Below are 12,799 nucleotides of genomic sequence, written 5' to 3'. Positions count from 1 at the left end.
AGGACATGTAGTCTATTTCCTAGTGTGCAACTAGAACAAACTGCTTCTACTTTTTAGATGCTCTCTGCTCTTCGGGGGTGGGTCTTAAGATGGCCACATGCCCTAATGGAGCTTAAAGGGGTTATCCCATGATTGATGTAAAAAATGAAAACCAGACATCATATAGCACACGACAACCTCTTTCTAGCAAAGCTAGAACCAGCCCTCTATCTCACATGGATCCAGAGAGATCCAGAGATCTCCCCATTCATTGCTTTGCTAGATTTATATCGAGCTAGAAGATCAAGGGGAGGGTCTTTTCTGCTGCCGCTCAGGAGGCGTGTCCATGCTCTCCCTATCACGGCTCTGGAGGCAGTTAAAGGATGAAACTGAGCATGTGCGGCCATCTCAGTGAGCAGGTCAAAGAAATAAGAAAAAAACAAACAGCAGGTGGCGCTATGCAGACACATTTTATTGAATAACTCAGTGGCTATACAAAATTTTTCATTGCATGCAATTACAAAAGTATTCAGAGCCAGGTGCTGGTTTAAAAACTGTAGGATATTTTTTGTGGGACAACCCCTTTAAGGACAGGGGTTGGTCAGATACCAGAGCACTGAGGAAAATATTGTTTATTTCCTTCTGACTTCTATGGCCATTGAATAATTTATGCACGCTGACCATACAGCAGACTTTTTGCTTCTGCTCAGACGGGAGCCTAAATTTTTTTTTTTGAGAGGTATCAAAGCCCTTTAGACCATAGTTCATTGCAAAGGAATTCTACCAAATAACTAGAATCTAAAATCTAAATTAAATAGATCTAAAACTCAACCCAAAAAATCCCAAAAATAATAAAAAATCTCTGATCTGCTGATCTTTTCCAAGACTTCTAATCTTTGTTCAAAATGGCTGACTCCGTTGCTTGTAACTGATGAGTAATTCTCATACCAACGGGAAAATGATTAAGCCATTTTCCAATATGTTTCCAGACGGTCTTAGCAGCATGGGGTTTTTAACATGCTCTCTAAACTTCTTCTTTTCTGCCAAAGTTTTACCACGTAGGTCTTTGAATCCCACTCGGATATGATAAATCTTATCTGATGGCCAAAAAAAAAAAGAAGGGGGCTTTGAGCAGTAAAAGATAACCCCTGACTAAATCTGGATTGAAACCCAGCAGCTGTATTTTGAAAGGTATTTTGTGCCGCTGCCAATTTGATGCCTTTCTGCAGATTGGCTCGCAGGAATGTAAAGGGACAGAGCTGACCCGGGTAAGTCGCACAGACTCCGTGTCTTTCTCTTTTTGCACTATGATTCTGCTAAGACAGATTATTCATGCTTATTTGAGTCAGGTAGGTCTTTGCAAGCTTCCCTGCTAGGCCTGGGAATTGAGTATATTGAAGAGCTATTCAGAGGCTTCTGACATAGACCAGTCTTTTATTGCATGGTGTTACATTCTGGCTAAATCCATCTCCACCCAGTTTGTAAGCACTATGGTTTTTCTCTTCAATCAAAAGAGGTTATCACCTACCTTAATCCGCCGAGTAGCACGGATTAAACTCAGCTATGTGCCCCAGGATTCCCAAAGAGGATCCACAAGTAGAGAGGAAAAAAAAAATACTTGTTTCGACTTAGTTTTTTTTTTTTGTCAGTGTCTTCACTAACTTCTCTTGAGCTTTGCTGGGGGATTAGCATCTAAAATAAGCAACCCCGGAGTTCTGGTCAATAAAGACATCAGATGAAAGTTCACTCAGTCAGGGCCTATGTTTCTTCAACATAAAGAGGTGCCAGAGCTTCACAATAAAAAGATGAGCTCCTCCAGACTATATAGTGAAAACATTCGGATCACTAATCCGGATAAAAGATAGATTATAGACCAGAAACAGACCCTTTTTAAATTGGTTTTAGCTTTGTTAAGTAGCGTTATAGAGACGTCTTACTTTGAAACTCGACGTGTTCTCGCAAAATTGAGAAGAATGAAACATTTTTGGATTTTTACCAAAAATTCCATTTTGGACCTTTGCTGTTTTTATGGCCTTTTATTGTTTTGTTCATTTTCATAAAACTACATTGCTCATTACGTCTCCACTGGTGTTAAAAAAAATAAAATTAAAAAAATAAGGGAGCATTCACACGACCGTGTTTTTCTTCCGCGTCCCTTCCGCAAATTTTGCGGACAATGCACGGACCCATTCATTTCTATGGGTCCGCAAAAATTGCGGAATGCCTTTCATTGTCATCCGTGTGCTGTCCGTTTCCTGTGTCCGTTCCTTTTATTTTAGAACATGTCCTATACTTGGCCGCAAATTGTGGTCCGTGGTCCCATAGACAGTCAATGGGTCCGTAAAAAACACACGGAAATGCATCCGTATGTCATCTGTTTTTTGCGGACCCCTGGACTGAAAACATTCTAGGAAACCTCATTTCAGTTTTTTTGCGGACCGTGAAAAACAGATGACACACGGAAGCACCACGTCCGTAATATACGGACTTGCGGAATGGGAACGAAAAGATAACTGAAGACATACGGAACACACGGATCCGTGATTTGCTGACCGCAAAGCCAGCACGGTCGTGTGAATGCCCCCTCAATGTTACTTGATTCAGACAAGTCGTGGAAAAATGTGTTAATGTGAGTTTTCGTCCCAAAAATTAACTAAAATTGTCCTCTGTTGACCATGCTGAAGACCACGAAAGGAGACAAATGAGCAAATAATCTATGGGTCCGGGCAAACACCTACAGTATTTTTTTAATAAATAATATAACACTACTGCATACATTTTTTGCTAAAGCATCTGAACAGGAGAATATAATGACTTCCGTAGGATCTAGACGTTGTGATGCTAAGAAATTGGAGAAATTGTTTTCTAATGGGGTTAATGTGCAGACGAAATATTCTCTTTTAAAGCTGCACAGTGACGGTAGGATGCCCGTCAGTCCTGGTAAAGTTGTCACCATGAAAAAAAAGAGTCAAAACATTTCAGAGATACAGAGGAATAAGAAGAGAAAACCAGTAGGAGATAAGTTCCATACATGTTAGGGTACTTTCTCAAATTGTCTTCTTGCCACATGTAATATGCCATATGTCAAGAAAGCTCCTGTCACCTAATCGAGGACATAAGGCCGGTATATGTCAGAATATAGATTTATTAATTTTTTTGCTGTATGGAAGGGCACTTATTTTAGCAGAGGAAGGGTGAACGACAACTGTATGACTTGAGACTACTTAGATACACTACTTATATCCAGGCAAAACAAAGGGTCTGAGAGGTTACAGGGCATCTGTCAGCAGATTTGTACCTATGAAACTGGATGACCTGTTGCATGTGCGCTTGGCAGTTGAAGGCATCTGCATTGGTCCCGTTTTCATATGTGCCCACATTGCTGTGAAAAATTTGGTTTTAATATATGCAAATGAGCCTCTAGGAGCAACGGGGGCGTTGCCATTACACCTAGTGGCTCTGCTCTCTGAACGAATGCAGATGGTTGTATTATCAGTAACGGAAGCGTTTTTGCTGAACCCTGCCGGATCCAGCAAAAACACTAGTGTGAAAGTAGCCTAATAGGTTGGCCAGTTTCTTAGTTATAAATGTCTGCTCCAAGGTGATCTTTAAAACCTAACATGTCTTAGCTTGATGTCCAACACTGGAAGATGTCGAGGACAGTTGGGTCATCCCTCAAAGGTCTTTAAAACTTGGGTAGAAGCCAGTAACCATTTGGCTTGGGGGTAATCCAAGTCAATATTGGTAGACGTGTTCTGTGCTTCTCACCCACGTACAACTGTGCAGTAGAGCTTTGCTGGATCCTATCGAGATCAGCAGAACCATCCTACAAGTAACTGATGGTCAGCTATGGACTAACTAGTGCAGACAAAAACTTGAATTGTTGCCTGTGTCAAACAATCTGATTGTTTTTAATACGTGATCATTTTGATATTTTTGAAGGACAGTTTTAGGCCATAGCCAACAGTCACTAGAGCCATGATGTCTTCCCATTTGTCCAATGCATCCAACTAAAAGTCTTTAATTTTTATAACATATAACTGAACATGGAGATGAGAAGGAGCTGAACCTAATGTCTTTTCTGTTTTGTTTTTTTCTGTTTTTTTAATCTCACCCACAGTCTGTTTCTTTATCCTCATCAAGATTTGGCCATTATTACGATATATCTAAAAGTATATCTCCAGATCTGCTGCAATCTGCCAAGACACACAGCTACTACCTTCCCAGTATTATACCTCTGGATGGAACGTACGGGTAAGTTTTTTCATCATGTATGTGTATTATAAAATTGGGACCTATAAACTGAGACACATCTATTTTCTAGATTATGTAATTGCTTTTCTGTCTGCAGTGTAGCTTAAAATGGATGTCCAGTTTAGACAACCTCTGTTGACCAGACTATAAACTGATGACAGGGTGTCCCGCTGGTGGAACCCACACCGATCAGCTGTAAACTTTGGGAGAAACTGGCAGCCAAGTGTTCGGTTTACCTACTGTGCCACCATAAGGCAAATTAAACATTACGCAGTTTCTGTCTGTGTAATACAAGGATGCACTGGGACCTCTGGACCCTAGGTTCTCAACCGGTGGTATGTGGACCCCAGGGGGTACACGTCATGTCTCTAGGGGGGCTTGCACCATGCTTGTACTATGCTTTTAATATGCAGCACATTGTCTAATCATAGCCTTAAGGGGTCTTTGATGTAATTTATTAGTGGAGTAGAGAGCAGTTGGCTTAGAAACATGGAGGAACACTCCTCTAGATGATCTTTGGAGCTGCTGTGGTAGTAGATGAGTGTCCTGAACGAGCAACTTCATCAATTAATTCACAATTCCCTAACTGGGGTATTTGAAAATTAGTTCTCTAAACCAGACAAAGTATTCATATTTTAGAAAATTTATTGTATATCCACAGGAGATGTCATGAATGTCTGATAGATGTGGATGCCACCCCACCTGTCTCCAGAACAGGGGTCTCCCCAACCCAGTCCCGTCTGGGAAGGCAACCACCTCAACCAGGTAGAGAATGAATGGAGAGGTGGTCCCACATGTATGCTCAGCTGTTGCTGTGATTCTCACAGAAGTGAATGAAAGCACTTTCTACATGCATGGTCACCATGCCAAAGACAGGACCCACATCCATCAGATATTTATGGCTTATTCTTTGTATATGCAAAAAATAAACGTCAAAGACTAGGTTCACATCTGCATTCACATTTACAATTTTTTCCATTCCATCATAAGAACAGAACATGACAGCCATGCTGAATCTGTCACATGGAAGACCCCAATGGTGCTCGATGGACACCATTGCCTTTAAAAATAATAATGCTGCATTCTGCACCATTTATTTTTCCAGCAAATGTGACGAAACCTGAGAAGCTCCTAATGAAGCCTCCAACGTGAACAGAGGCAAAGATATTTAAAGGATTTGGTTGGTCATCAATATTATGGTTATATGGGGTAGAACACCAGCCTTAGGGGGTCTTTGATGTCATTTATCAGTGGAGTAGAGAGCAGTTGGCTTAGAAACATTGAGGAACACTCCTCTAGACGATCTTCGGAGATGCTGTGGTAGTAGATGAGTGTCCTGAACGAGCGACTTCATCAATTGACTCTCAATTTCCTAGCTAGGGTATTTGTGAATCAGAGACGGTGTCATGAAAGGGTAGGGAACAGTGCAGTCCTGTACTCCACCTGCACCACTGTCCCTACCTACTTGTACGATCCGCCCAAAATGGCGGCTCACATTGTGGCGACGAACCCATGACTTGACTAAATGCAGGGGTCTAAACCTAGTACGGTAAAAGAGTAGTCAGACAGAAAGAGGTCGAAATCAGACAGGCAAAACCAGGACCGGATCAGAAAGCAAAAGCTAAGTCAAACACACAGCAGAGTGAAACCAGGAGATAATGTCAGACAAATTTAATAGGCAAAGGCGAGGTCACGAACTAGCAGAGTCGAAAACTGTGTCCAATATCAAGCAACGGTCAAATAACAAACAAAGTCAAATACCAAGGGTAATGTGAAAGAAACAGGCAAAGGTCAACGATCCAGAGTACAAAAAACTAGGTAATGAGGCAGGAATACCAATCACAGGCAACTGTGGCCAGCAGCTGTCTGTTTAAACATCCTGCCCTCAGGAAGCATGTGACACCGGCACCAAGCCTGAATGATCCGTTGTCCTGATAGGTTGACTAGCAGGAACGATGCTGCTGCCATAGTCCTGCCGGACTGAGCACATAAGGACAGACAGGTAAGTACGTGACAGACGGAAGCACAGCTCCATCTTCTGTGTAGTGGCCGTGCTCGGTTACTGCAGCTCAGCTCCCATCTTCTACATTATTACATTAACTGCAGGTAGAAAATGTATAGTGCATGTATGTATACTGTATAGGATATGCATTGTATGCAATCAAGGTTAGAACTGTTGGAAAAGCAGATATTGACATAGAAGGAATATAGAGCTTTGCACTTACCAAAAAAGTAGATGTATGTAATAAAAAATAAAAAAAAACATAATTATTGTTGAAAAGCCAGAGCGGAGCGGACATGCATACGTATGGCCTTTACGTATGTGTGTGTGTCTGGAGGTGCGGGGCAATTTCATGAGCTTTTCCTGGCAGCGAAAGCAAACAAGGTTAGTGCTAAGTATTTGTCTTTTCTCCTTAATGCAAACAACTTGGAAAGAGCTGTTTGGCAGCACTAGAGGCGGCGCAGGACATGGACAAAGGTCGCAGCGATCCGGATCATCCTTTCTGTTAGACCTTTTCTGGTCAGCAAATAAAGCAATCTGTACACCTTGGGGAGACGGGGAAGCATTTTAAGGGTTTTATTTTTACAGTAAATAACATTACGCCTGTTAACTGCACTTACAGATAAACCTTCCGTACATATCCCAGAAACCTCCTCATCAACTCGCTCTATCCCATCATTTTTTTTGCCATTTATGGCTGGAAAATGCTCCTAGTTTTTTATTTTAGTGGAAAGGTTGTTCTTTATATATATATATATATATATATATATATATATATATATATATATATATATATATATATATATATATACAGGTGAAACTCGAAAAATTTGAATATCGTGCAAAGTTCATTTATTTCAGTAATGCAACTTAAAAGGTTAAACTAATATATGATAGACTCATTACAGGCAAAGCGAGATATTTCAAGCCTTTATTTGGTATAATTTGGATGATTATGGCTTATAGCTTATGAAACCCCAAAGTCACACTTTTGAGGTCCCCTTTGCTCAGGGGGTATGGATTAATTAGCTGACTAGAGTGTGACACTTTGTGCCTAGAATATTGAACCTTTTCACAAAATTCTAATTTTAAGCTGCATTAATGCAATTCCTTTTAATATGCATTACTGAAATAAATGGACTTTTTGCATGATATTCAAATTTTTGGAGTTTCACCTGTACATACGAATGAAAATCCACGGCACACCTCTGTAAATGGTGAAGAAAATGTGTCTTTATTCACACATGTCACAGCAGCGACGTTTCGGCCCCCTAACGGAACCTTTGTCAAGCCAAGATAATTACAAAAGTGTCAGTGCATATATTTATATCACTCTCAATTAATCAATCAGTGATTAATAAATATTTAATAATACGTGCAACCTTACATCCCAGTACAATTTCCACATAATTAAATGTACATTTAGTGTCCATAAACATGATTCAGTTAATATTTAGTGCATATGATCATCATTCCACCTGCAATCTATATCCAATTCAGTGTCCATTTGATCCATATAAATATCTAAATTCATAAATCCCTTAAAGTGCATAATGTGCCTTCTGGATAGATGAATCGATATATAGATAGATAGATATTAGATAGATAGATAGATAGATAGATATTAGATAGATAGATAGATGATAGATAGATAGATAGATAGATAGATAGATAGATAGATGATAGATAGATAGATAGATAGATAGATGATAGATAGATGATAGATAGATAGATAGATAGATAGATAGATAGATAGATAGATAGATAGATAGATAGATAGATAATAGATAGATAGATAGATAGATAGATAGATAATAGATAGATATTGGATAGATAGATAGATAGATTTAATAGATAGATAGATAGATAGATAGATAGATATTGGATAGATAGATAGATATTAGATAGATAGATAGATAGATAGATATTAGATAGATAGATAATAGACAGATATTAGATAGATAGATAGATAGAGAGAGAGATAGATAGATAGATAGATAGATAGATAGATAGATAGATAGATAGATAGAGAGAGAGATAGATATGAGATTCTGTAGATTGAAGCAATCGATCAAGAGACAGATAGTGAGAGAAATAACTAGATGTAGATATTATTATACCTGATTATAGTGTATACTGTACTGTGTACACACTGTATATATTTATGGATATATATACGTACACACGCACACATATAGTTATATATATATATATATATATATAATTTTTTTTAACCCATCGCTGGCTGTGCACACAGTACACCACTCACTTAGGTCTCATCCCTCACAACTATATTTTAGTGACGACTCGTATCTCCTGATGCCTCCCATCCGTCCCTATATTACAGTAATGTGCTATATTGTGATAGCGCTGGTTGCCATTATGCTGTCAGAATATAGCTGAGTGCCGCCTGGCATCAAGGGAGTGAGCTGGCATTCATAAAGTGATATTGAGAAGGTGAGAGCCATTGGGGGGCACAGCGGCAGAAGCGCCATACATGAGCTGCTAACTATCCGCCATCTGAATACATTTGTCACTTGTATTATACGGTATAACTGTTACTGTGTGCTGTAGCAATCAGACCTGCTGTTCTTACCCAATATAAGTTGCAGAAGTTGCTAAAAACTCTTATCAGGCTTTTATTCGGTCTGTCACCCATTTCTGGGTTTGTGGGGACAACCTCGGTAGGGGTAGTAACGATGGCCCCATTTGTTGTCACTCCAAGAGGCTTTCCCGTAAAATGATATAACTAGGAAATGCTTAAATACACATTTTACCAACCGGACAAAACAGGACAACTCTTTCACTCTTTACGCGTGTGCTTAGTGTTAACGGAACGGCCCTTTAAATAACCCTTATTTTACGATCAGCTTTGGTTGGGGCTGCTTATTACTGTTGCTTTATATGCTTTTTCCTTTTATAGATGGTTTTACAGCTTTCTAGTATACTGTGCCTTTCAGTTACTCACTATCCTTAAGAGCTCTACTTGCAGTCAAGAAATGGAAACATTTTTGCCTGCATCTGGAGGCTGAAAACCTTGATCCCCCGCCGCTCCCATTCCCAGGAAGCTTTGGATGGAACGGGATCGTTGCGTAGTTTAAATTTTTTGTAAGCAATTCTAACTTTTGTAATAACTGACTGGACAGTCCCTTTAAAACCCCAGCACCATATTTTTATCATTGTTTTTTTTTTTTAGAGACATCCAATCCTAAGAGAAAAGTATGTGATTGCAGGGATTCTGCATTGCGTTAAGTATCTCCTTTTTCCACATGGGAGCTCTTTACCTAGTTTTCGGTCTGATCATTATATCTAACATCAGTACATAGTATTATTAGCGTATTAAAGGGGTTGGCGAACCCCCTCCTGGCCAGACCTGCAAAGTAAAGCATACTTATCTGCTGCCCACCGCTGGGTCCTGGCCTTTTTTGCTCCCCGTCCTCAACTGCCTCGGTTGGGTTCCCCACACTGTGAGCATTCACTGACACTGCTGCAGCCAATCACTAGCCTCAGCGGTAATCTTCTCTCCTTGCATCACGTGACCATGTGGCTTGACGCCAGGGTAGCAGGTGACCACTGCTGCCAGTGATTTGCCGCAGTAGTGTCAAAGTGGATGTTGACAGGGGGACCCAAGCAAGGTAGCTGAGGACAAGGAGCAAAGGATCTGGGACCTTTTTGCAGCTCTGGCCTAGAGTTGGGTTTGCCAAACCCCCTCCAAAAGATGGCCAGCCCCTTTAAGTCCCATTTATAAGGGACAATAGTTGGCCTCTGTTCAAGGTGCCACCGATTACCAAATGAACGATCAAGTGCTCATTCATTGGGTGACCGCGTCGTTGATGTAGTCACCAAAATCATTGTCTCTGGGCAGCAGCTCTTCCTGTGTAAAGAGGGATATGCTGCCGAGAATCAACGATTCCCTATGCGGGCAAGTAATCTCAGTAGCATTCGCTTGTCCCATTGCAGATGAGATGATTGCTGCATGTAAATTCAACTCTCCCCTGACAAGTGGGCAATTATTGGGAACAAGTGGTTTCTTCCAATAATTGTCTACTGAGTTGGCTTGTGTAAAAGGGCCTTTAGAGTGCACTTCAGTTTAAGTTGTGGTGACCCTTTAGCAAAGTATATTGAGCAGAACTTGGCTACTCCACTCCATGTCCTCCATTATCATCAAGTGACTCGTTTCTCCTTGTTTGGAACACAGCCCTGGCGTGTGACAAAGGGGTACGCCAGAAGATTAAGCTGAATTTGGTAGAACAATGAGAAGATTCAATAGCAAACAGGTAGGGGGAGCAAAATTACCCTGCAGAGAGAGAGCCTGAGGAGTAACAAACCAGACACCATCTTACTTGTGCCTATCTAAGTGAACTACAGTATCTGTCAACAGGGCCGTCTTTAATATTTATTGGACCCTGGGCAAGAATTTACTTGGGCCCCTGGATCCCGCCTTCCCACACCCTAGCATGCAATCACGCCCTCCACCACAACACACACACAAAAAAAAAATCCACACACCTCGTAGAGTAGTAAACGTGAATGGTGATGAGTGGTCACTAGACGTGTTCCTTGGCAGTAATGTAAATACTGACTTTTTTTCTGAAAAGGCAGTGTTTACATTACAAAGCTTGCAGAGACATGCTATAGACACCAGAACTACTACGTTTAGCTGTTGTGGTTCTGGTGACTATAATGTCCCTTTAATATAGAGAAAAAAAAAAGAATCAGCACAAAAGTATCAAATAAAATGGCTGTATCATTATTCTAAAAATTAAAAAAGCACAACTCCTGACACAAATATATAGTATTTTTCAGATTACTTTTCTTTTCTTTTACAATGTGCAGATACAGTAATACTGTACTACTAACCCCTCCATCCACCCCTCCATACAGGGTAATACAGAGCCACATACCTCTTACATCCAGTGACGTCTCTTTGATGTAGATGTTCTCTTTCCTCATCTTCTCCTTTCAGATCAGACCACCATTATTCAGCCATTTCTCATCTCTGCAGTTTGACAAACAAAATCTTAGTTTACTACTTTTCCATCATCCTCCCATCTTCTGGACAAATCATCCTAATACCACCAATACTGTGCCGCTGTGCTCCCCAATACTTTACTGCAGAAACAGTAATAAAGCCCATCATAATGCCCCCCCCCCCAGTACCCCCATAGATGCCCCCCAGTAATTCTCCTTATAATGTGCCAGTGCAAAAAATGCCCCCAGTTGAGCTAATGTCCCCATAGTGCCCCCATAATGTGCCAGTATATGATACACCTATATAGTGCCCCCAGTAAATGCCTCCACAGTGCACCTCTCCCCCTTCTTCCTAGTGCCCCCCATAATGTACCAGTGTGAAATTCCCCATATATAGATGCCCTCAGTGTCCCCCATAATGTGCAAGTATAAAATACCCCTTCTTAGTGCCCCCCATGGATGAGCCCATAGAACTCCTCTCCCCCTTCCCCATAGTACCCACCATATTGTGCCCCAGTATAAAATGCCCCTATACAGAGCCCCCCATATAAAATACCCCTTCTTTGTGGCCTCAGTAGAAGCCCCCATAATGTTCCTCTTCCCCAATATAAAATACCCCTTCTTTGTGGCCTCAGTAGATGCCCCTATAGTGCCCCCAATAATGTGCCAGTAAGAAGTGCCTCCATAGTGCCACCCAATAATGTGCCAGTAAAAAGTGCCACCAATAATATGCCAGTAAGATGTGCCCCCATAGATGCCCCCCAATAATGTGCCAGTAACAAGTACCCCCATAGATGCCCCCAATCATGTGCCAGTAACACATTCCCCCCAATCATGTGCCAGTCACAAGTGCCCCCATAGATGCCCTCCAATCATGTGCCAGTAACAAGTGCCCCTATAGATGCCCCCCAATCATGTGCCAGTAACAAGTGCCCCTATAGATGCCCTCCAATCATGTGCCAGTAACAAGTGCCCCTATAGATGCCCCCCAATCATGTGCCAGTAACAAGTGCCCCTATAGATGCCCCCCAATCATGTGCCAGTAACAATTACCCCCATAGATGCCCCCAATCATGTGCTAGTAGCAAATACCCCCATAAATGCCCCCCAATCATGTGCCAGTAACAAGTGCCCCCATAGATGCCCACCAATCATGTGCCAGTAACAAGGGCCCCCATAGATGCCCATCAATCATGTGCCAGTAACAAGTGCCCCCATAGATGCCACCCAATCATGTGCCAGTATCAAGTGCCCCCATAGATGCCCCCAAATCATGAGCCAGTAACAAGTGCCCCCATAGATGCCCCCCGAATATGTGCCAGTAACAAGTGCCCCCATAGATGCCCCCCAATCATGTGCCAGTAAGTAGTACCATATAAAAAAAATAACGCCCCCCCTCCCCACGCTACGCCACTGGCCAACGTGGCTCAAGAGGCAGTCGCCTTGGGCCCCCAGGAGCAACTGGGCCCGGGACAGCTGCCCCTTTTGCCCTGCGTTAAAGACGGCCCTGTCTGTCAATGCCACCGAGGAAGATGACGACTTTAGCCACCATGGATGTGGAAGCACTGGGACTCGTGTTTATCAGTACGTCAA

The 12,799-nt window shown here is 41.7% G+C and overlaps 1 protein-coding gene across 3 annotated transcripts in view; it reads left to right on the top strand.

Annotated features, from left to right (window-relative positions):
- ELP4 (elongator acetyltransferase complex subunit 4) overlaps window positions 1-12,799 on the top strand; it is a 261,945-nt gene that overhangs the window by 84,543 nt on the left and 164,603 nt on the right. For all 3 annotated transcript variants that reach the window (XM_040409516.1, XM_040409515.1, XM_040409517.1), the window contains exon 5: window positions 4,100-4,233. In XM_040409516.1, the coding sequence (XP_040265450.1) occupies window positions 4,100-4,233 (134 nt within the window). The remainder of the gene's footprint in view (window positions 1-4,099; window positions 4,234-12,799) is intronic.

Source organism: Bufo bufo, chromosome 10 (genome assembly GCF_905171765.1).
Source record: "Bufo bufo chromosome 10, aBufBuf1.1, whole genome shotgun sequence".
In the NCBI taxonomy this organism is placed as follows: domain Eukaryota; kingdom Metazoa; phylum Chordata; class Amphibia; order Anura; family Bufonidae; genus Bufo; species Bufo bufo.
This window is presented reverse-complemented; position numbering and strand designations above follow the sequence as displayed.